The sequence below is a fragment of the Thrips palmi genome, unplaced genomic scaffold, assembly GCF_012932325.1.
Source record: "Thrips palmi isolate BJ-2018 unplaced genomic scaffold, TpBJ-2018v1 HiC_scaffold_11, whole genome shotgun sequence".
Classification (NCBI taxonomy): Eukaryota; Metazoa; Arthropoda; class Insecta; order Thysanoptera; family Thripidae; genus Thrips; species Thrips palmi.
Genome location: NW_023144622.1, coordinates 9005856 through 9029221, shown reverse-complemented (window position 1 = coordinate 9029221; position 23366 = coordinate 9005856). Strand labels below are relative to the sequence as shown.

Here is a 23366-nt window from a genome sequence, read left to right as displayed (position 1 = left end):
GCACAAAAAACTGTGGTGTCTCGTACAAAATTGTACATAAAGTTTAGTGTGAAATAAAGTAACTCGGATCACTCAATTCACAAGTGCGTGTATCCATTGAAGTTGTCCCCGCGATACGCGTTCAGGACCACGTCTTGAATTGACGCAGTTGTGTCGGAGGAGTTCGCGTGTGCCGTGCGTATCTTCTCGCGCAGCCATTTTCGTACACTGGCGTCGTTCAAGTCCACGAACACGAGGGCTCGGTTCGCGACTCTGGTGATCGGGAAGCTGTAGATGCCTCGCAGGAACCAGGAGCCGCCGCGCTGCACCAGGAAGGGCGCGCCAGTCTCGATCGTTTCTGAAATCAGTGAAAAGATCAGATTAAGAAAATATCCGCAGAAGAGACCCACTGTTCAAAAAACTGATTTCGGAAGGGAAAACTATATTTGGGTTCCGCATGTGGAGAGCAACCCAGTAAGGACCCAGGAGGGTCGGGACCGGCAACCCGGTAGCGACCTTTCACCATTCGACGTATCAAAAAACGAGCAGATGCTTCAAATCAAGAGGAACAAGCTAGGGCCCGCCCTTCCGTCGAACCGAATTGCCAGCTCCGCTTCGCTGCGCCGGCAACTCGGTTCGACAGGGGGCCGGCCCAGCTTGGCCTGCCGGCGGCCTTTTCTCGGGCCTTCGGCCCTCGCATCAGACCCAACGTGGCCAGTCGAAGACCCGGGCCTTCGGCCCGCTCGCATCACACACACCGTGAGCGGGTAAAGCAAAGTTATCGATGTACCATCGTGACTTAGGCCCGCCCTTCTATTCACAATATGCATAGTCCTTACACTTTTAACTCCAACTGTCCTTAGAATATGCCCATTTCGTTTGTCTCTTCGCCCTCATTCCGAAAATACCCATATTTGCCATGCTACTGCAACTCCTTGCAATAGAGGCACAGCAGGAGCGCAAAACGAGTCCGTCGCACTTTTTCCCATAACTCATGAAGGCGGGCTCCTGGACCCCCCTTCCGACCCCTCGTTGAAGAGGTCTTGCCAAGACCTATCCAAAACTTAAGTAAAAATTTTCAGTCGGTCGACCCCCTTTTTTCAAGATCCTGATGTGACTAATAGACGAAGTCGGGCTCCTGGACCCCCTTTCCGACCCCTCGTTGAAAAGGTCTTGCTGAGACCAATCGAAATCTGCAATAAATTTTTTTTTTAGTCGGTCGACCCCCTTTTTTGAAGATCCTGATCTGGCCAACTTGTAAAAGCGGCCGATGGGGTCGGGACCAGGTCCATTCATCTTGTCTCGTCGCCCCGATTCCAAAAATACCCCTATGTGCCCTGCTAGCACCAATAATGGCGGAAATCCCCCTCCCGCTCATGTAAACCATGATGCACCTGCAGCAGCCCTTGTGCGACCCGGACGGGATTTGCACCACCGGATTATTTGTTTGGACGGTACTCCTGAAGTACCCTCAAAATCTGGTTACTCTAGCTCAACTCCTTCCTTGTACACAGACGCCAACAACAACAACAACAACAACAACAACAACAACACACAGACACAAAGGCAAATGCATAGGCCCTCCCCCTATTTTTTGAATAGAAGGGCGGGCCAAAAATGATGCAAAATGAGTCATGATATTCATGAATGCAGAAAAGAGTTTCGTCGACGTGGTTTTCGATTACCCCTACATGACATACAGTGCACTCTCATCCTTTAATCGGCATTTTTGTCAATGATTATTGTCGTTTGAGCGTATAAAAGAATTTTGTTTAGAGGTTTGACAGAGTTGTCAAGACAAAATTGATATTCGTGTTTTTAATACAGAAAAACTTGTAATACGCTTATTAATGCATAATCATCATCAACGCTGCTGGGCCTATGCAGACCTTGAGCGGTTAGAGTCAGCAAGACACTCCGGCCTCGCGCGGCCTCTCCGCAACCTCAGATGCGGTAGGACTTCTGCATAGTCGTCCGCACAAACGTTAATACGTCATTAACCAAAAACTCAGTACAAGTCTCAGAGTGTAAGAAGCAAGAAGCATTTGCTTTATAACTACGAAGAAAATGAAGGCGTTGTAAAATTGCTTCGTATTATGAAGAAATGCTTTTCTGCTTCATAATACGAAGCATTTCTTTGTAGATTTGACAATGCCTTCATTTACTTCGTATTACGAAGCGATTCTTCGTAGAGTTTTGGCTGTGTACGTGCGATGCACCACCAGGCCGTACCACTCGAGTCCCCCGTGCAAAACATGTCTTCGGCGATGGAGTCCTTCGATGGCAGTCGGCCCGCCAGCCTGGTGCGGCAGTCCGCCGCGCCGAGCGCAGACAGCGCCACCAGGACGCGGCGGTCCGTGAAGAAACTACCGCGCCACGTCTCCACCTGAAAAATGACCCGCGTACATAAAATTGTTCTCACGCACACGGTAAAAACGGAACCTGGTTTTCCCAGGAAGCCAATGGTAAAGGTATAGGCAATTTCCAGGAGGTTCCTGGGAAAACCAGTAACCGTTTTCACCGTGCAGGGCGCAGAGGGACCCTTGCATTCAACAGCAAGCAATAGGAAACTTCTGACGTTTCCACTACCGAAATAAAACAATTGAAAGGCAATTTCTTTCTTTTAATTTGCGCGTCGCGAAAATTTAACCATAAACTGATCTCAAATACTTCAGGCGTCCGAAATAATCGATCTGGAGCCAATAAGTATCGAAGCGTGACGGTGGTCAATTTTATAAGTTACCTCCAGTTTTTGTTGAAACTTAGACCATAAGAGGTCAATTTGGGTCATTCCCGTTTTCCATAAGATGATGTACACCATTCTCAGATACACCTCTGGTTGGTGACACGCGACATAGCAATAAAGATAATTTCGATCCAATTTTCCAAATTTCATAGTAACAGCAATCATGTTTGATCGAAGCAAGGTAATGCCAAGGAAATTAAAATATGTCACTATCAGATCAAAGTAAAGGCGCAGTCACTCATAAGGCATCATCTCGGGCGTCCCCGGGGCATCAAGGTGGCATCGACGTGACTTTTCTGTTCTCGGGCACTCACCACGCCAATGGCGCCCGTAGCGATTGCAGGGAGTGCTGGTGCGTCGCCGTCCCAGTCGAGGCAGGGTACAACGCTGTTGGTGATGGGAGTCTTCAGCACCAGAAGAGCTACGCCCACACCCGAGGTTTGGCTTGATCTGCGGTCTCGCTCGTACACGTGCAGGGCGGCGACCTGGCGGCAGGGCGGAAAGGGATGAGAAATTCAATGGCCATCACAGTAATTCAACGAATGGGACATGGGACGTCATAATTGTCAAAATAAATAAATTTTGTGACGTTTGTTGGAACATGACACAGGCGTTTAGGATGTCACATTACTTCGAACGTAGGTGGATCAACCAGTATTTAAATTAACGGGACGAAATTTGTATTCAAACACAAATGACGTCTTAGTCGTTGACTAACGGCCATCTGCCACACTTAGGTCCTTACCAAGACGAAGTTCCTCTTGCCCGTAGGACCGACCCACGCCACGAACATTTGGCCCACGTCCACCGTCTGCACGTCCCCGGTGTGGTTCAGCCCGTCGCCCGGAACCAATAGGGAGGCGCCGTCTGCGAATAAGAGGCTCCGAGGGACTTACACTGGTGAAATAAAGGCATAAAAATTATGCCCTTTAAGGGCGTAAACGATTTACGTCCTTGAAGCGGCGTGAATCGTTAATGCCTTTTGGAAGGGCATTAAAATTTTGCTTAAAATGCCTTTATCAGTCACGCCCTTCCCAAGGGCATAAAAGGATTTGCGCCCTTGAAGGGCGTAAAAGAGTATTTATGACCTAAAGGGCGTAATTTTTATGCCTTTGTTTTACCGGTGTACGCACTTGTAGATGGAGAGCGTCCTAGGAAACTGGGTGTGAATGAATCAGCCAAAAATGGGCTTGTTCACATTCAAACGAATGTGACACAACGCTCGAAGGAACCTAATGTCACTCCTGGAATGGGATTGTTGTTCCCAGTAATGATTGACCCTTTCGTCCCATTAGCGGCAAGCACCTGGTTGGGCGAAATGCCGACACATCCCTTCGTCGTGTACTGACCGGTGAGCACCATGTCCTCCCGCACCAGCACGCCGACAATCACGCCGGGCCCGCCCTCGGCTCTTGCTCGGAACACGCCGACGGTCCAGGGTATGTGGCCGTACAGCTTCTGGCCGGCGGTGGTGAGTTGATTCAGAGGCAGCGAGGTCTGGCCGCACTGCAGCTCCGAAACAATATCAACGGGAAAATGGTAAGCGAAACGTGGAGAGCTGAATTAAGTGACGGGCCACGGCCAAGACAGTTGCCTCTCTCCCATACCAGTTCAAGGACAAAGCCACAGGCCACAAGGCTCGTCTGTATCTGTACCTTTAATGACGATGAATTGCCAAGCGTAGAAGGAAGAGATTTCGGGGTCGAAGTCGTTGGCGTGCTACTGGTGTTGGGCGTGGTAGTCGCGTTGGCGGCAGTCAGCTCCTCTGCCTGCTCGTCATCTGCGAAACAGCGCAGGACTGTTACTTCACTTTGTAGAGCGAAAAAATATCGAACAAGTGGTTTCCCTTTTTTGAGAAAAATCTCACTAATTGCCATATTGAAAGGAGATATCGCACTGAAAGATTATAAAAAAAGAAACCTGTTTTATCTTTGTGGAATGATAACGAAATTTTGGCCTTCTCCAGAGGCAACCTTAAGGTTCGACCGGCTTCGACGCTACCCTGAGCTTTCAACCAATTTAGAACTAGACTTTGCCCTGTTCTCCACTTTCTTCGAGAGACTCCCTTTGGTGAGTCGGTGCCGTTGATAGGGCTGGGCGGTATTTTCATCTCGATATCAATATCCAATATTTTAAAATATCCAATACACCACCAATATCAATATTTGATATTGAATATTGAATTTTCGATAATATTGAGGTTCCAATACCAATATTGAAATATTGTTTTTCAATACATTGAAGATCATCTACTATGTTGATAGTTAAAAATCTGCATAAGGCTCATAAGCTTCACTTTAAGCACAAAAATAAGCTCCTCTGCACAGTTTTCTTTGTGACTGGCCCAAGTATCGTTCTCTATTTCTCTATTTTCTCGATAATATCGCACAGTAAATTTGAATGTTCAATATTGGATATTGGTTCACCAATACTCAATATCGAATATTGATATCGAAAGTTTCAATATAGTGATATTGGAATTCCAATATTTTAAAATATTGAAATTGTAGTCAATATATTGAAATACCGCCCACCCCTAGCCGTTGAAGTGCTAAGTACACACTTATGCATTCAATGCACATTTATGTTTTCAATACACACTTATATTTTCAATTCACTCTCATATACACACTTATGTTTTCAATTCACTTTTCTCATGTACACACTCATGTTTTCAATTCACTCTCATATACACACTTATATTTTCAATTCACTCCCATGTACACACTTATGTTTTCAATCCACTTTTCTCATATACATACTTATATTTTCAATTCACTCTCATGTACACACTTATGTTTTCAATTCACTTCCCTCATATATACTGTTATGAAGTTGGCAGCACATTCCTCCCCTCGCTCGCGCATGCGCATTGTACGCGGTCCTTCCCTGTTGTCGCCTTGGCAACAGTACCCCCTTGTACCTCGGAGAGTCTGAATAAACCCGTTGGTGAACACATTCGGCGCATCCTTTCAGTGGTGTCAGAAGTAGTTCCGGACCCTCCCCAGCTACGCCCGGACCCTCCACCTCGTCTACGATGCCGGATGCACGTCGCTCTCGGGACGATGGCCGCGCCGGCAGCTCCGCAGGACGCCGCCCTGACCCGCTGGAAGCCATCGGCGAGCTCTTCTCCGACTGGGCCCAGGCCTCCACCCTGATGCAGCAGCAAAACACCGCCATCCTGCGCGCCCTGTCCGAGACCACGCAGACCAACAGACGCCGTGAAGGGAGGTCGGTACCCAACTTGACCTTTGATGGCTCTCGGTCATGGCCCATCTTCTTCGCCCAGTTTGAGAGCGTGGCCACCGACCCCGCCAACCTGTGGGACGAGGAAGAGAAGGGACGTCGCCTGCTCCAAGCCCTGCAAGGCCCGGCTGCTGACCTGGTGCAGACGCTGCCCCGCCAGGACTACTTGAACTTCACGGCGCTGAGCGAGCGGCTCCGCGCGCACTACGACCCGGCGCAACGCGGCATGGTCGCGGAGGCCGAGCTAGACCGCCGCGTGCAGCACCGCGACGAGTCCGTGCAGGAGTATGGCGCTGCCGTCCTGCGGCTTGCGCGGCTCGCCTACCCGACGTGGCCGGAGGAAGCGCTGCAGACGACGGCGCGGAAGGCGTTCATCGCGGGGCTGGCCAACAGCGACGTGCGCCGCCAAGTGCGCCTGCAGCGCGCCGAGACCTTCAACGAGGCCCTCACGGCCGCCCTCCACGTTCAGGCCGTCGAGGATCAGGAGCCGGCAAGTAAGCGTGCTCGCTTCCAAGTGTCCCAGGTTGGCGTCGCGACCAGCTCCGGCGCCGCGGCCACGCCCTCTACCGCCGATGACGCTGCTGACGCCGCCAAGGGTGACGTCGAGGTGCGGCGCGTGGATCCTGCCCCGGCCGACTCTGCGCAACAGATGCAGGACCTGCTGCGGCAGCTCGAGGGGCTCGTGAAGTCCTTTGCGTCCGCCACCTCTGCTGGCCCATCACGCCGCCGTGGCGGCCCCTCGCCCCGTTGCTACGAGTGCGACAGCCCTGACCATTTCGCGCGGAGCTGCCCTCTCCGGGACCAACAAGGCCGGGACCGCGGCCACAAGGATCGCGGACCCTACGACCGCCGCCAACAAGGTGCCCGTCAACAGGACCAAGGCCGCCGGGACCGCCAGGGCGGCGACAATGACCGCCGCGGCAGCGGCGGCAGAAGCCGGCCGAACCACCGCCGCGACGGCGGCCGAGGCAACAAGGACAGCAACACTGGTTCGGGAAACGGCCGGTAGTCGCGCCTGTGGGCACCGTCGCGGCTACCCCTTCCGATGCCCCACCACCTCCGCCTCCTACCCGGGTTTCCTGGCACATCTCCGGCAGAATTGCGGGTAAGCCATGTCAGATCATCTTCGACCCCGGTTCTGTTTTGACCTTGTTGCGCCAAGGGTTTCTGGACTCCCCCGAACCTCCCCTCCCCCGGGCTGCGCTGCATGCCCGCGGCGCTTTCGTTGGCCCCACTGCGCCCGGCTCGGCGGACATTCTCGGACCGCGCGTCGTTGCGCTCTCCTTGGGCGGCGCCCCCATCACCGCCAACGTCTTCGAGGCGCAGACGCACGACGAGTGTCTTTTGGGCGCGGACTTCGTCGCCGCTCATGTCAAGCAGTTCGACGTGGACAAGGACCTTCTCGTGCTCTCCGACGGCCAGCGCATCACCATGACCCGCCACACCGCGCCGGTGCCCAGCACGTGCCTCACCGCGCGCCTCGTCACCGTCAAGACCCTGCTGCTGCCACCAGGAGAGATGACCTACGTGGCCGTGTCGGCGAAAGGATGTGACGTGGTCGACAGTGGCGTTGCCGAGGTGTCTCCCTCCTTTCGGTCCCAGGGCCCGGGGCCGGAGGCGGTTGCCCTACGGGACACACTCAGTCGCACGCCGCCCTTGACCCTAGTCGGACAGGCTGTCGGGGATGGGTTGGTACCCCCGCACCGTAGCTCTCATCACGCTGGGGTGGACGTTGGGCTCCCCCCAGCGCCGGGCGGTCAGCTCGCTGACGTCCGCAGCGTGCGAGGTATGGACTGTATTGCCCGCCCAACTCTCCCCAAAGGCTTCGAAGCACGGAGCTCGGTCATCGCCGGCGAGAACGGCACCTTGCTCGTCGCCGTGTACAACGCCGGGGGCCAGGCCAAGAAGCTGCATGGTGGCCGTTGCGTCCTGCTGCTCAACGCGCGCGCCCCTGTTCCTGTCAACGCTGCCGCAGTGGAGGCTGGCTGCCTTCCGCCCCCTTTGGAAGACCTTCTCACCCGCTGCAGTGCGAATCTGACGGTACAGCAACGAACTCAGGTGAGGGAGCTTATCACTGAGTTCCAGGACACCTTTTCCTGCAATGGTGAAATTGGGCACTGCAAGTTGGTTGAGCATCACATCGACACTGGCGACGCGGCCCCCATCAAGGAGGCTCCTCGCCGCCTCGCACTGCACAAACAGAAGGAGGCCGACAAGTGCATCGCGGAGATGCTGAGCCAAGGCGTCATCCGTCCTTCGGACTCCTCCTGGGCTTCCCCTGCGCTCCTCCTCACAAAGAAGGACGGCAGCATTCGGTTTGCCATTGATTACCGTAAGTTAAACGCGGTTACCCGCAAAGATGCGTACCCCTTGCCCCGCATTGACGCCACCTTAGATTCCCTGCACGGCTCGTGCTGGTTTTCCTCCCTGGATCTGCGGTCTGGATACTGGAATATCCCTCTGGCTGAAGACTCCAAACCAAAGTCCGCTTTCACTGTGCCTCACCACGGGCTTTATGAATTTGAGCGGATGCCTTTCGGCCTCTGTAACGCCCCCGGCACTTTTCAGCGCCTGATGGATAAACTGATGCCGCGCCACCTTTCCCGCGTGTATCTTGATGATGTCATAGTGCCCGGTAAAACTTTTGCCGAAGCCCTGGACAACTTACGTGTGGTGTTGCAGCGTGTCCGTGAGGCCAATTTTCTCCTCCACCCCAAGAAGTGTCACCTGTTCGCCAACAAGCTGCAGTACCTCGGTCACGTCGTCAGCGCGGAAGGAATCCACACCAACCCCGAGAAGACAGCCAAGATCGTCTCCTGGACCATTCCCACGGACAACCCGGAAGCGGCTCGTTCGTCCCTTCACAGCTTCGTCTCTTTGGCCCAGTACTACTGTCACTTCGTCCCCAAGTTTGGTGACTTGGCTGCTCCCTTGCATCGGTTGAAGGACGCGAAACAGCCGTTCCAGTGGACTCCGGAAGCGCAGCAGTCGTTTGACGCCCTCAAGACGGCCTTGACGCAAGCTCCTGTCCTGGCCTTCCCTGACCCCGACGGCGGTAACTTCATCCTTGACACTGATGCTTCCAATTTTGCAGTGGGCGCCGTTCTCTCTCAGCTCCAGGGAGGGAAGGAAAGGGTCATCGCGTACTACAGTCATGTCTTGGATAAGGCGCAGCGGAACTACTGCGTGACCAGGAGGGAACTACTAGCCATCATCATAGCGATTCGATTCTTCCACCACTACCTCTACGGTCGGCCCTTCCTCGTCCGCACTGACCATGCAGCACTGCAGTGGCTTTTGACGCTCAAGAACACTGCAGAGGGGCAACTGGCACGCTGGCTGGAAACACTTGCGATGTACGACTTTTCTGTCCAGCATAGGCCCGGCCGTCTGCATGGCAACGCCGACGCGCTGTCGCGCCGTCCGTGCGACCCTGGCTGCCGTCACTGCGCGAAGCGGGACGCCCCTGCCAACCGGACTCGACTGGAGGACGCTGGCGGGCCTTCCCCGGAGGACATCGCCGCTGCCCAGACCACTGACTTGGACATCATGCCCATTCTGCTAGGCCTCCAGCGCGGCGAACGGCCCTCGGCGGCGTCCATGGCGCACCGCGGTTGGCGTTCCAAGGCACTCTGGCTACAGTGGCGCTCCCTGGACCTGGTCAACGGCGCGGTGTACCGTCGCTTCGAAGACAGCTGGGGCAAGAAAGTCAACCGCCAGCTTGTGGTGCCGCACTCCTTCATCCCGGAGGTCCTCACGCAGTTCCACGACTCCCCCGGGTCTGGAGGTCATCTCGGAGTGGGAAAGACGGTGGACAAGATCAGGGTCAAGTACTACTGGCCAGGTATGTACGAGGACACAAAACTCTGGTGCCAGTCCTGTGAACGCTGCCGCAGGAAGAAAGGACCCGGGCACCGCGTGCGAGCTCCTCTCCGTGTCCACACCGTGGGCATTCCCTGGGAGCGTGTCGCCGTGGACATCGCGGGCCCCTTCCCCCGGACGGAGCGCGGGAGCCGCTACCTGCTGGTGGCAGTGGACTACTTCTCCCGCTGGCCGGAGGCCCTGCCCATCCCGAGCCTGCACTCCGAGATTGTGGCCAGGACCCTGGTCAACCACATCTTCTCGCGCTTTGGCTCTCCCTGCGAGTTACGCTCTGATCAGGGACGGTCTTTTGAGTCCGCAGTGTTCGCAGAGGTCATGAAGATCATGGGCATACGGAAAACCCGTACTACGCCCTTGCGTCCTCAGTCCGACGGCGCGGCCGAACGACTCATCAGGACAATTGTCACCCAGCTCTCTCTCGTTGTCAACCAGGCTAAACATGACTGGGACTTGCAGGTACCCCTGGTGCTGCTTAGCCTTCGAGTCTCACCGCACGTCACCAACGGCGTGTCCCCTGCCATGCTCCTCTTTGGCCGGGAGCTGAGCGTCCCGCCTACCCTGGCCCGTGGACGACCCCCCGACACTCCGGACATCCGAGCTCGGCTGGAGTACCCCGTCTGGCTGCGGGAGCGCCTTCATGAGCTCCACCATGACGTGCGCGAGCGCGCCCTGGCCGCGTCACTCCGCCACAAGGAGCGGTACGACATCCGGACGCGCCGCCCCACCCTGGCCGTGGGCGACCTGGTGCGGCTCTTCGACCCGAAGCGCCGTGTCGGCGAGTGCTACAAGCTCCAGTCGTGGTGGTTTGGACCTTATCGGATCATTTCCCTAGTTAATGATGTTGTTGCACGGATAGTGCTTGTTTCTAAACCAGACTCTCGCCCTCGCGTGGTCCATGTGGACCGCCTCTCTAAATTCATTGGTCGCTAAACTCTTTAAATTCTGCTGCAACCTCCGTCTTTCAAAGAAGGGGGTAGTGTTATGAAGTTGGCAGCACATTCCTCCCCTCGCTCGCGCATGCGCATTGTACGCGGTCCTTCCCTGTTGTCGCCTTGGCAACAGTACCCCCTTGTACCTCGGAGAGTCTGAATAAACCCGTTGGTGAACACATTCGGCGCATCCTTTCAATACACTTATGTTTTCAATTCACATTCAAGTTTCCAGTGCACCTTGATCGTCTGAGATGGCGTCCCGCGTCTTGGCAGCCAGCCACTGCAGCACGCCGGGGTCGTCCAGGTTGATGAAAGAGAGCACTGTTAGTTGGGACTGGCCGCTTAAGACGCTGCGGAGATACCAAAGGCCGTCCACTCCCCTCACGGACAGCCCGTAGCCCAGGACCGGAATATCCGCGTCTGCAACAGGAACGCCACATTCACCCAATGTGCCTGTCTTCCAAGGAAGTGTCAGGAATTCATTAATTCAAGCGAAGGCCTTAGGAGTGCATTCCTCTAACCATTCTCAAGACTTTAATAGTCACTCAGTCATCAGAACGGTTACGGTCAGCGAAAACAAAGGCCCAATCAGAAACGGCGCTAGTGATTCAACCGTACTGTGTAACCCAACGAAAACCAGGAAAATCGCCTACCTGCTTCTAAACCCATAACCGTGGTTTCGGCGCAGAATTCGTCTTCGGTTCCGTTGGTTTCGTTGAGGCGGTTTTTGCATCCGCCTGACCTGAGGTAATAGACTGGGATCAGCCAGTTCCGATGGGCCCTCACGTGGACGCTGAACTCAACCTGGAGATGGCAGAGCGCTTTAACAATGGTGTAACCGGCGGCTGCACTGTCCTTTGAATGTGTGCATGGAGGTCTTCACTTCACGCTGAACTGTAGGCTCCAAGAGTGGTGCTTCTGAGCTTATTGGGAATGAAATGCAATTTTGAATTGGTGATCTGAGAAGCGGTGCATGCACTAGAGAGAGGAACTAATGCGCACTGCTACCCCTCAAACTATCGTTATAGGCTCTTAACGCCAACAATTAGGCGAAGACGCTATTTTAATGATATCGACGTCACCTTGTAAAATGTGCTTAAGCCAAATTATTCCGAATTTGAAGGTCGGGTTTTCTGCGTTGGACTTGACATGGAAAGAAGAAAAATAAGGTGAAATGAAAAAACTAAAATTTGACAATTTAGCAAATTTCCCTGACATTTAATCCGAATGAAACAGTGATTTTGCGTCTTCAAATAACACAGAATAGTTTAAAAAAAGGGGTTAGCTTGTTTAACTGTTAGCCATTTTGCTCAAACATAAATTTTCCCTGATTTTTTTTTCAAAATTTCCTGACATTGCCCTGATATTTTCGCTTGCATCCAGGTTTCTCAGCTTTGTAAACCCACCCGACTCAATGTAGTCTGGAGTGCGTCTTCTGTCCCGAACCTACCAAGCCAACTGAGCCTGCTGCAAGGCGAGGCATCGTGCCGACCAGAGTCCCAGGCGCGGGCAGGCACACTGGCGTTAGGTCCAAGGCGGTCGTGAGCACGAGCAGGGCCAGGTCGAATTCCACTGGACGCCTCGCCGGGCGTGCCTTCACGTGAATGCGGTCCACCTGACACCACACGAAATGTTTGGGTGAGAATATGATCCTCACTCAAATTTGGGTATTGATCAAGACTTTTTCATTCTTAGTGTTGCCAGTGCACCAATATTTAAATTTAAGGCAAATATGTGGGAATGTGGGTACTGCACCTCCGCGGAGAGTCCGTCTCGGATGTCAATGGAGGTGTAATAGACGACTAAGTCGCTGGTGGGGATCAGTCGCACTGTTGTGTTCGACCCCGCAGCCAAGACGAGGCGATGTGCAGCTGTGGGACAGAGCCGTTTCTCATTCTTTACCTACGATCCTGTCGCAAAAGCATTATAGAATGGTGAAAAGAAACTGTTGAAATTAAGTTTTATCTTGAAGGGGGATCAAGGGGAAATAGCTTGAAATTTCACTTGAAAACTTGTCAAGTTCCACATGAATTTCGGATGAATGTCAATGAATTGCACACAAGGTTCCTTGAATTTTACTAAGATCTTTACTTATTTTTCATAGTTTATAGTACATAAAGTTACTTGAATTTTACTAAGATCTTTACTTATTTTCTTAAAGAGTTTCTATGAATTTTGAAGACATTTGGCTAAAATTGAAGACTAAAATTCGGGCCAAGGCTATTGCTTATTCCCAGACAGCCCCACTACTCACATGTCAGGACCATGTTCCGCTTGACCAGAGCACCTCCTCGCACGCTCCAACCTTCCACCCCGTAGTCCACGTCGACTTTCACGTTCCACTGCATGTGGTCAAACGTCGCCCTGCCCAGGATGTCGAACCCTGCGTCTTCGGTGTTCTCGTCCACGGAAGCGAACTTTCCGCACTGCTCGCAAAAGAGAAAACGCGGAAACCGACGCCTCGTAGTTGACCCATCTCTTTTTCAAGTAAATTATTAAAACTCAAAGCCTTGTAGAAGAAGCCACCCTTGTGGAACGTGACCAGCGGCCGATCAACCAGCATTGGCATGGTGGGTGGTCACTGCAAATTCCTTGGGAAGTTTCCTTTGCACTCCAGTGGCACTCCGATTTGAATGCCAAAATGATGCCTTCTTTTCTTGACCCGGGTAAACCACTAGGAAGGCCTGCCGAAATCAGGGGTCCCCGGAGAGCCAGGCATTTCCCGAGGGTTGTCCGAAGCCAGAAGGCCACATTTTAGTTTTCAGAACGGAGCGCCACAAGAATGGGAAAGGAACTTACTTATGAATTCGCAGTGGGGCTGCTATGCTCACCTGAGAGACGGAAGGGCGCCCCCCCTCGCAAGTCTTCGGTCCTGTGTCGATAAGGCGGTACTCCTCCACTGTAACAGGCACGATGGAATCAAGCTGCTCCGTTTAATATTGCAAAATTTACTTTACTACTTACTGCAGATAAGTTACATAGGGTACTTTCGTAGATCCCTGAACCGGAAGCACACAGACGCCATGTTGGCGGAAGTAGATCCAAACTTGACGTGGGAAAGAGACGTTAGTCAAACGTATCGGCCACACTTGAACATAAACAGTCGTTTGATACTTGCTTGCAGTGCATGTGTGTTTCGCGAGCAATATTTGCACAGCTCGGCTATAGTTTTAGATCCGAAGAGAGGTTAGTTTCCCGGCCAATTTGGCGTCTGCTGGTCTGCTTGCTTCCGGTTCAGGATCTACGAAAGTACCCTATTGAAGGAGCTTTGTTCGGCGGAGGAGGAGGAGGAGGAGGAGGAGGAGGAGGGAGAGGAGGGAGAGGGAGGAGGAGGATGACGACGACGACGGCAGAATATGCGAGAAATATGCGCGGTGGCTATAGAATACCCTAATAGATGGCCTATTCATCATTTAAATTAAATTAATTTACGCTGAACTTACGTGTTTCCACTTTGTGCAACTCTCTTTGAAGCCACGTGCGCACCTCTTCGTCGCGGAGGTCCTTGGCCACCATGAGGTCGGTCCGGCGGACCGCGAGGTGCTCCAAGTACAGTCCCTGAAGAAACCACTGGGAGCCGGTACTCACGACGTAGCCGCCACCACGCGTCATTGGACCTAACGGCGATTTGTAAGTGCGAGTGTCCATATCAGTTTTGTTTACTTGGGTTTTGATACACAACATTGATACATTTTTGGTTGCCACTTGATGACAATTTCAAGGCAGAATAGGATCTTTGATGAAATGCCATCACTTTGTGATGACATCGCATGATTCTGTCATGAATTGAAAGCAGATTTTTACAGAGTTAATAAAAGCCATACCAATGGTGCCCTTCATCGCTTCTGAGCAGAACACCTCCTTCGAGAGCAAGTTCCTTTTGTAGGTGGTCCTCCTGTAGCAATCCGCCGAGCTCACGAAGGGCGCTCCGATCAAGCTGTGGTTCGCTGGCTGCCACTCGCTCCACGACTCGACCTGCTCAAACCTACACTGAGGGCCTCACGAAGCCTGCTATCCACATATTACGTAATCGCCCAATTTGGTAAAATCTCAAACACTAGTAGCCTAACGTTCCATGCTTTAGGAATACACACATTAATATCGTGGGAATTTTCTGTTGTCCCGTGGATGATGCAATTTTAATCACATCCGCGAACGTGACAAAATTCACAATCGAACGAATATGACGTCACATTCGTTGGCTACCAGTGCGATGGTGACACAATTTTTTATCCACCACGAGAGATAGATAAGACAAATTGTCTAATAAAGATACTCTTTGAAGGAAGCGTCGGGCAACATGTGTCACCAGACGGAAAGAAACTTGTGTCCCCAGGCGGAAAGAAATTTGCATCACCGTCGGATGTGCTTCAAATTGCATCAAACGTGGGGGGAAAATGTCCCAAGACATTTAGTGCGTAGGCCGAAATGAATGCGTCGTCCCCCATTCCCTCCTGGGTGATTACGCAATATGTGGACGAAACACAAATCTTGCGAACCGCACACTGTTAGAGGTCCTTGCGAACAGGTTCACTCGTAGAACAAAAGCGTGGCGTCGAAATTGGTTCAATCATTTAGAGTGAAAGGAGTACCATGTCTTTGATTTACTTTTACTTAAGTGCTGATCAAATGTGCACTTCAAGCATTACAATCTACAGGAGTGTGGTTGGACAAGTCCGCATCTATACGAGTGTGCTTGGCCTCACCCATATGAATGTGATGTAGTATGTAAGAGGTGGTACTCTTACATACTACATCAGAATGCACACTCCAGTAGATGCGCGATTGTCCAGCCACACTCCTAGCTGCTGGATGTTCATGATGGATGTGTGCTTCTAAAGACGCTTCCAAGGCTGTGTAAGAAGTACACATTTGATCTTTTGTTGCATTTCCCTAGCCTACCAAGCCCATGAGTGGAAGATGAGGGTAATAATTTGAATTGACAACACCCAGCACTACTCGCTGAACAATAACAATACAGCCATCTTGGCGGAAGCAGTGTGGCGACTCACCAACCCCAGCTGCCCCGGAGAGAGTTGTTGAAGCACTTTGCCGGTCAGGTCCAAGCACACTGGCGTGGAGAAGACTGCGTCCTCGGCGGCCAGCTCCAGGAGCACGACGTTTCGGCTGGAGCTGCCTCGGTCCTTCGAGGTTTGTTGCACGCTCACCCGAACCACCTGCAGCACCACCGTAAAATGAGGACTTGGAGCTGGCGTCCGGGAACTGACGACGCCAGCCTATCTTCGAATACGTGGGGCAAATGACTGGCAAATTTCGGGATAGCTGCATTACGAATAAGTCGGAATACTCAGGTTTCAGGATTACCCTTGGATTGCCACCGGATTACAGCACATAACCCCAGGAATACCTCCAAATTCCTGTCAATACGGACTACAGATTACTGAGATTACTGAGATTACCGACTTGTCGTCAGCCGGATTGCCCGAATCATAATCCCCTTTTCAGAACACCTCCACATGGCAAAAACGGTTCCAGTGTTTCCCATGCAGGCTGTAGCAAAGACATCGGCGATTTCCAGGGAGTTCCTGAGAAAATCAGGAATCGTTTTTGCCGTGAACTCACCGATGCATTTCTTGATGTGCCGTTCGGCTCCGTGAACAAAACGACAATGTTGGCAGAGTCTTCGGCAGGGAAGAGGCTTTTATCGTCCCAACCGGTGGCCGCCTGCAACACCACACTACCTGAGGAGCAAGAGGGAGATTGTGGATGTCTGATCAAGCTCTATAGGTACCAAAGACTTTACTGTCAATTTGGTGTACCCTGAAATTCACTGAGAATGAAAGGATCATAGTCAGGACTAAAATTATGGATGAGGTATTCTTGAGCATCCCAATTTGGGTGAAAATCAAATTATAGACCAAGCTGACAAAGTACACACTTTACTAATGCATATTTGGCAAAGCACGCACAACTATATGCTTGCGCTGGTAACTCCACCCAATGCTCAAGCAATTTGTGACAGTGCAATCGAAAGTGTGTACCGTCAACTGGGATATCGGACACCCGGGGTAATTTCGGACAGGCTCCCCTGTCAGCCTGGATGGAATTCTTTCCACGCCATCCCCATCAGTTTCCTCATGGTTGGAACTAGCTTCTGACGGGGATGGCTGAGTAAGATTTCCATGCGGGCCGATAGGGGAGCCTGTCAAGTACCCCTGGTGTCCGAAGTTACCCCAGTCCACGTTTACGGTACTTGCGAAGTAGTAGCTCTTTTAAGTTTCTCATGGCCAAGCACTGAGAAACCAAACGCTATGAGTATAGCGTCAATTGGTGCAATGCAAAAGCATTGCACATGAAGTGCAATGCCTGCCCAGTCCCATGCATTAGCATGAGGGCATTTTCGGGATGCATTGCACGTAAGGTGCAATATGGCTGAGGCATTGCACGTGTGGTGCGATATCTCAGCTGTATTGCACCATACGTGCTATACTCATAGCGTTTGGAATCTCAGTGAGTACGCATTTAAAAGTGCGTGCTTACAGGGATACATCTGTGAATACTAACGAAGGTACCTCTGGCAAAAATGTTGCCAAGACACCTCTGTGATGATTCTCTGAAATTTGAGAAAGGTTCTCGGTCATTTACGGACATTCTTCGTTAATCTGAGAACTTTCACCGCAGATTCACGGAGATTCTTCTTAAACCCACGAAGGTTCTTCCTACGTAACAAACAATCGAGTTTTCAAAGGAAATTTTAGCAACATTGTGACAGAGGCGTCTTTGTTAATTGTAAATTTATTTATCGCAGTGTACATGATCGGCATTTTCAACTGACTCGTGAGCACGGCCTTGGGATGCACCAGCAGGCCCGCTCCAGCGACGTAGCCCTCCCCGTCGGCCACCGCTACGTTCCAAGGCATGTGGCCCGGGAGCGCTGCGAGCGCCGTGAGCGGCTCGCATAGGTTGATGTTCCCACACTGCAACAAAGACAAACATCAGTGCGCACGGTGTGCAAATCGTTCAAAACGAATCGAAATGAATTTCGGCTGCTTCGATTGGAAAAACGCTCAAAACATGTAAAATTTACTAATTGAGGTCTTGTCTGATGTTCAAAAAAATGAGATCCCTGTAAAATAGAAAGTTTACGTAATTTCAGTTTCAAATTTGGTGAGTGTCTTGTTTGCAAGATTTGGCTAGGCCAGTTTTTATCTCAATGAGATCAGATCACATTTACTGTCTTTTTGAGAGTTGATGGCGAGCTAGCTCAATTTGGACTGCAGATTTGGATCGGACACGGTTTTGACCCCCCGAAGACGTTTTCCCCGTTTCCGAGTCTCATGTAGATCAAAATATATATTTACAGAAGAAAATGATTGTTCTGATATATTTCTTTATGAGTCTAGCCGATGTTATCAGAACTAAAGTCATCAGAAAATTGAGGCATCAGAAACAGAAACATCAGAAATAGGTGTCCGAAAAAACATTAGAACTCAGACATGAGAAATGTTCTGATGCAAAAGTATCAGAAAATTTCTGAGTTGATTTACACCAGTGTTTTGGTCCAAAACCACCGAAAAGGTCATGGGCGTCTTTGGCCGGCGCACGCACTGGTTTTTTTAGTGTAATAATGAACTCATTTAAAGGGCAATAACATTTTAGAGCATTAGTAGCGCCATGCAAAGTTATTGCATTTAAGTGCATTAAATATTGTGTTGCATTAGCGCATTTATCGCTTTATTAGCGTAGTTATCGTTTTATCGGACCAAAACAGTGATAATCTGGGCCAAGACCGGCAAAAGCTATCGTGTCCACGATCAATGTATCGATGTATCGAAACTTGTGAGTTGCCGAGCGCGACGGAACTTCCGGTTCTCGTCAGTTGTGAGCGTTCAGGTATGCTGTACTGTCCTGATTTCTTCAGGAATATACACAAAGCTAATCTGTATTATCTCAATAATTCCTTCACCTAAGAACTCTACAAGAGTGAACAAACGCAAAATACAAATACGTCAGAATGGTGACGAGCATGCCGTTTTGGTGAATTCTTTCGTGAAGAAGTTGTGAAGTGCAAGATTCATCCAGACTTCGTGTGTGACCGGCTTCATCATGGCGCAACAGTTGCTAGCGGTTGTCAATCCTCCATCATCTGACTCCTTCGACCCCAATGGAAAAGAGACAGTGTCCCAGTACGTCTCTAGGTTCGAACGGTTTTGTGCGGCTCACTTTGTATCTGAAGAACCGCGTGGTCCACCAGATGCCGATAACCCCGAAGGACCCATACTTCTCGCGACCAACCAGCGTCGCTATCTTTTCCTGGCTTCGCTTGGTTCACGTGCTTATTCCGTCCGTCGTCCATGCTGCTACCTTGCCACGAGCCTCACCAGTACACCATTCGTCAGATGAACACTCGGAAAATGAAGTATGAAAACCCTTTCATAATTGAGACCAAAGGATGTTCTTCAATCAGAGAACTCAACGAAGTGATGAGAGTGCCCCGAAGAAATCTGGTCCAATACCTCCTTCCAACAATTCCAAGGAACCGGATCAATCCAAGAGCAAGTTTGGTCCCTGTCACCGTTGTACCAGACTACTGATGTCAAGACATGCCCTGCGATCGATTGGGACTGACACAAGTGGGGTATCAAAGGCCATACTTCTGCTGCCCATGACGTCTTCACTAAGAAAAAAACTCCAGTGCATCACCTAGAAATTTCTGTTCCTAACGATGCTGATCCTAAAGGTAGTGTTGATCAATTGATCGATCGACTTCTTGACTTTTTGTTCTTAGTTCTAAATAAGTTTGTCTCCTGCTGCAGTGGTTGACTTCTGCGGCAATAAAGTAAATATAGTCCATGCAGTTAATACACCTCCCATTCAGGTGTTTGGTAGTGCCTTCACCTCCATCCAATCCTCCAGCCATAGTTCAAGTCAAAGTCAACAATGTTGTCATTCCTATGGAAATAGATCCTGGAGCTGGTACTTCAATTATTTCAATTCAAGATTTCTTCAAATATTTCACCAGTGTGAAATTATCTCCAAGTAGTACTGTTCTAAATTCAGTCTCTGCTGATGTCGTTGTCAATGGAGAAATTTCAGCCAAAGTATTATTCAAAAATAAGTCTGCTTTGTTATTTTTGGTTGTAGTGTCACATGTTACTATTAATTACCCCTTGTTTGTTAGAACATGGCTTGATGTCCTAGTTCCAAGGCGTCAACATTTGTCTGATTCCTATAGTATGTAGTCCTGTTGTTACTTCTACTGTTGATTCTGATTCCTGTATAATTGGTTTTGAAGCTAAGTTAGTGCTCAAAGAGGGAGCAACCACCGTCAGGCATAAAGCTTATAATATTGCTTATGGTGTTATTGATAAAGTCAATGTTATTTCAAATCAGTGGGAAAATTCCGGAAAAGCTGTCCATGTGAGACATGCTGACTGGGCTTTCGCTGATATGCCTGTACCAAAAAGAGATGGCTCCCTGAGGTATGTCGTTGATTTTAAGAAGACTTTAAATACCCAGTTACGTATAGATTTTTATCCTTCACCCAAACCATCTGATGTTTTTGCTTCCTTAGCTGATGGTGCTGTGTTCACTCCCCTTGACCTCACCAACGCTTATATGCAGTTAAAATTATCCCCCAGCTCTCAAGAGCTCTGTGTAGTCAATACCCATCGTGGTTTATATAAGTTAACCTTAATTTATGGTGTAAGTAGTGCTACTGCAATCTTCCAAAATACAATGGATGATATTTTAGAAGTATTGAGTGGAGTTACTTGTTATATTGATGATATCCTTATTTATGGTAAATCTCTTGATTCATTTTGATCCAGATCTCCCAACTGTGATTTATACTGATGCCTCTCCTGTAGGCATTGGTTCTGTGCTTTGTCATACAGTTATTGTTAATGGTAAGCCTGTAGACAAACATGTATTCTTCTTGTTCAGCAAAACTATGCCCAGATAGACAGAGAAGGTCCCTCTGCTGTCCATGCTGTCAGTTCCAAATGGCACAAATTTGTTTGGGGACGCCCGTTCAAGTGTATTGTATTTTTTAATCCCCTCCTTTTATTTAGTGCTCGAGGTGGGTATCGTGTCCACGATCGATGTATCGAAACTTGTGTTGCCGAGCACGATGGAACTTCCGGTTCTTGTCAGTTGTGTGTGAGCGTTCAGGCATGCTGTACTGTCCTGTATTATTCAAGAATATTGTTAACATAGTATGTTGGTAACGCTGAGATTTCTGTGTATAATCTAAGTTGGCAAACCTGTTGTTCTGCATACAACGTGAAGACTGCAAATAATCTTATGTATAAATTAATTGACGGCCCATTAAAAGTTCTCATTGCTGCAACGTAACCCTGCCAGTCTATTTGATTTCGTCTCGCTTTTTGCCTCAGATTGAGTGAGCAAGTAGCAAGCCACGTGCAAACGTGTCTGAGATTCTACTGAGGTGTGAACTCTGCGACAGGTTATGGGCCCAGATTAACCTGATCTGTTTAACGTGTGTCTGATGTGCACTGGTAAAACTGGAGCGTAGTTGTATGCTTCATTCGAGCATACAACTACGCTTGAAGACTTTACGCTTGACGTCAAGCGTAGAGAAGAAATCCTCCCATGCATTTAGATAGGCGGGAGAGGGGCGAAATGGAAAACTACGCTTGAAGCCGAGCGTAGTTCTACTACGCTTGAAGAAAGGCGTAAAAGTACGCTTGAGTTCTACCTGTGCATCTCTGTTTCTTATTAGTGAAGGTTTTTAATCCCTGACGGAAGAAATTGTGCTGAGATGGCGGACGATGAGCAGCATGAACAGCAGACCAGTCACAATTTTCTGTGATAACCAGGGAGCAGCAGCTCTCGTCTACAACCCCGTTCACCACAAGAGAACGAAGCACATTGATATCCGATATCACTACGTGAGAGACTTGAATGAGAAAGGTGATATTGTTGTCAAGTATGTTCAATCTTCTGAAAACATTGCAGATGTTTTTACTTAAGCCCCTCTGTGTGACATGTTCGTGTTTTGCTTTAAGGGTATTGGTCTGCAATAATGTGCTCTCTCTGTGACCTAACAAGTTCACTATGTAACTGATGTGATTTTTCTCGACTGACGTAGTAATGCCAAAGTCTTTTGTGGCGTCGTGCACGGCTGTATCTGTGATTCATTTTTTCTCTTGCCTAGCCTTTATATCGCAGCAAGTAATGAAACTTATCACATTAGAAATATCAGTGACCCCGTAGTTTACTCCAGACGACAGACCACGTCAAAAGTGGAGGTTCTCTCTGTATGCGACCCTGCTACTCACCGTGGGCTGTCCTAACTGGTCCTTGGCCGTGTCCAGCCAACGCTGCACGCCCGCGTCTCCCATGTCCGTGAAGACTGCCTGCGAGCCGTTGGAATAGAACCACATCCCGCGCAGGTACCAAGAGTCGTCTACGTTGACCAGAGGCTGCGAGACCGGTGTCGCGGTTCCTTTCCTGCGAACCCACGCGATGTCAGTTCAGTGTCTTCATCCAAGCGTACACTCTAAATGTTCTACAGTGAAGATTCTCCATATTATGGTGAAAATGTTCCATATTATGGTGGTGCAGTTGACTTCGTAACATACCATTCAGAATTCACTGTACCTTATAGATATTTTGACGAATGGAGAAAATCTCCACCATAATATGTTGGTGCAGCCTTTCACCGTAAGACATTTACAGTGTACACCTATGATTAAAGACCTTACGCCCACCTTGAAGAATAAAACTACGCAGTACTCCGCAACCAATAAATTGGGAATTCTCAACGAAGGTGGCTCTGGCTAAAATGTTGCCAAGACTCCACTGCAGGAAATAACCACAACAAAAGTACACAAATTTCTGGCAAATTTTTATCAGGTTTTTATTGTACTTTCAAAGTACAACAATTGTTGTACAAAGTACAATGGAACCGGCATGACGAGTGCTGGGCAGTCCAGGGCTCGTTGTGGTTTGTACAATTCTCGTTGTACTTTCTACAATCCCTGTTGTACTTTTATTGTACAGTTTTTGTTGTGCATTTGTTGTACTATTCACACTTTTTCTTGCAGTGTCTCCGTGAAAATAATTCAAAATTATTCGTAAATTACGAAAAATCTTTGCGGAGAGTCTTTTAGGCAACATTTTAGTCAGATTATTCGTGAATTACGAAGAATCTTCCTAAACTTACGATGTAGGGGTAGGTTGGGGAAGAAAAGTACAACCCTTGTGGAACTGATCTCTTGACTTGCTTTCTCGTTCTCAGTGTATCCATCCCTCGACCAGTGATTTCAAATTAACATGAAAATCTGAGTGTAAAAACACTGTTAAATCGACGTCATTTAATTTTTGGGAGATGCCTTCGCAAATTCCGGAGATTGATTATTACATTAGGAGCGCGTCAGTTTATTCTATGGAGCCATTTTACTCCATGATTGGAGTGGCCTCTCCCTTGTTCTTTTTTAGCTCTTGCTTGCTAAGCACGGCTGCTGCCTACCTTGATGGGTGGCGCAAAAATAACGGCTCGGAAGTCCCCACGAAGTCTCGCACTTATTTGTGGTGTTGAGAGCTAGGAAGCGCTTCCACGTGCGGGTGTTGTTAGCCGGCGTCTCGAAGAAGGC

The 23366-nt window shown here is 49.8% G+C and overlaps 1 protein-coding gene across 3 annotated transcripts; it reads right to left on the bottom strand.

Moving 5' to 3' along the window:
* Positions 1 to 23366, bottom strand: LOC117639495. 3 transcript variants are annotated; one of them, XM_034375206.1, is made up of 19 exons: positions 23243 to 23366; positions 22050 to 22221; positions 17582 to 17723; positions 16369 to 16487; positions 15798 to 15962; positions 14610 to 14760; positions 14229 to 14402; positions 13617 to 13684; positions 13040 to 13211; positions 12541 to 12656; positions 12236 to 12400; positions 11439 to 11589; positions 11023 to 11205; positions 4381 to 4505; positions 4075 to 4237; positions 3471 to 3592; positions 3040 to 3210; positions 2212 to 2365; positions 1 to 337 (listed from the first exon to the last, which is right to left on the bottom strand). In XM_034375206.1, the coding sequence occupies exons 2-19, from the start codon at positions 22152 to 22154 to the stop codon at positions 78 to 80; spliced, it is 2706 nt and encodes a 901-aa protein (XP_034231097.1). In that variant the 5' UTR covers positions 22155 to 22221; positions 23243 to 23366; the 3' UTR covers positions 1 to 77. The 3 variants fall into 3 exon arrangements, with proteins under 3 accessions (XP_034231097.1, XP_034231098.1, XP_034231099.1); XM_034375207.1 differs by having other exon boundaries at positions 4075 to 4231; XM_034375208.1 differs by lacking the exon at positions 2212 to 2365 and having other exon boundaries at positions 82 to 337.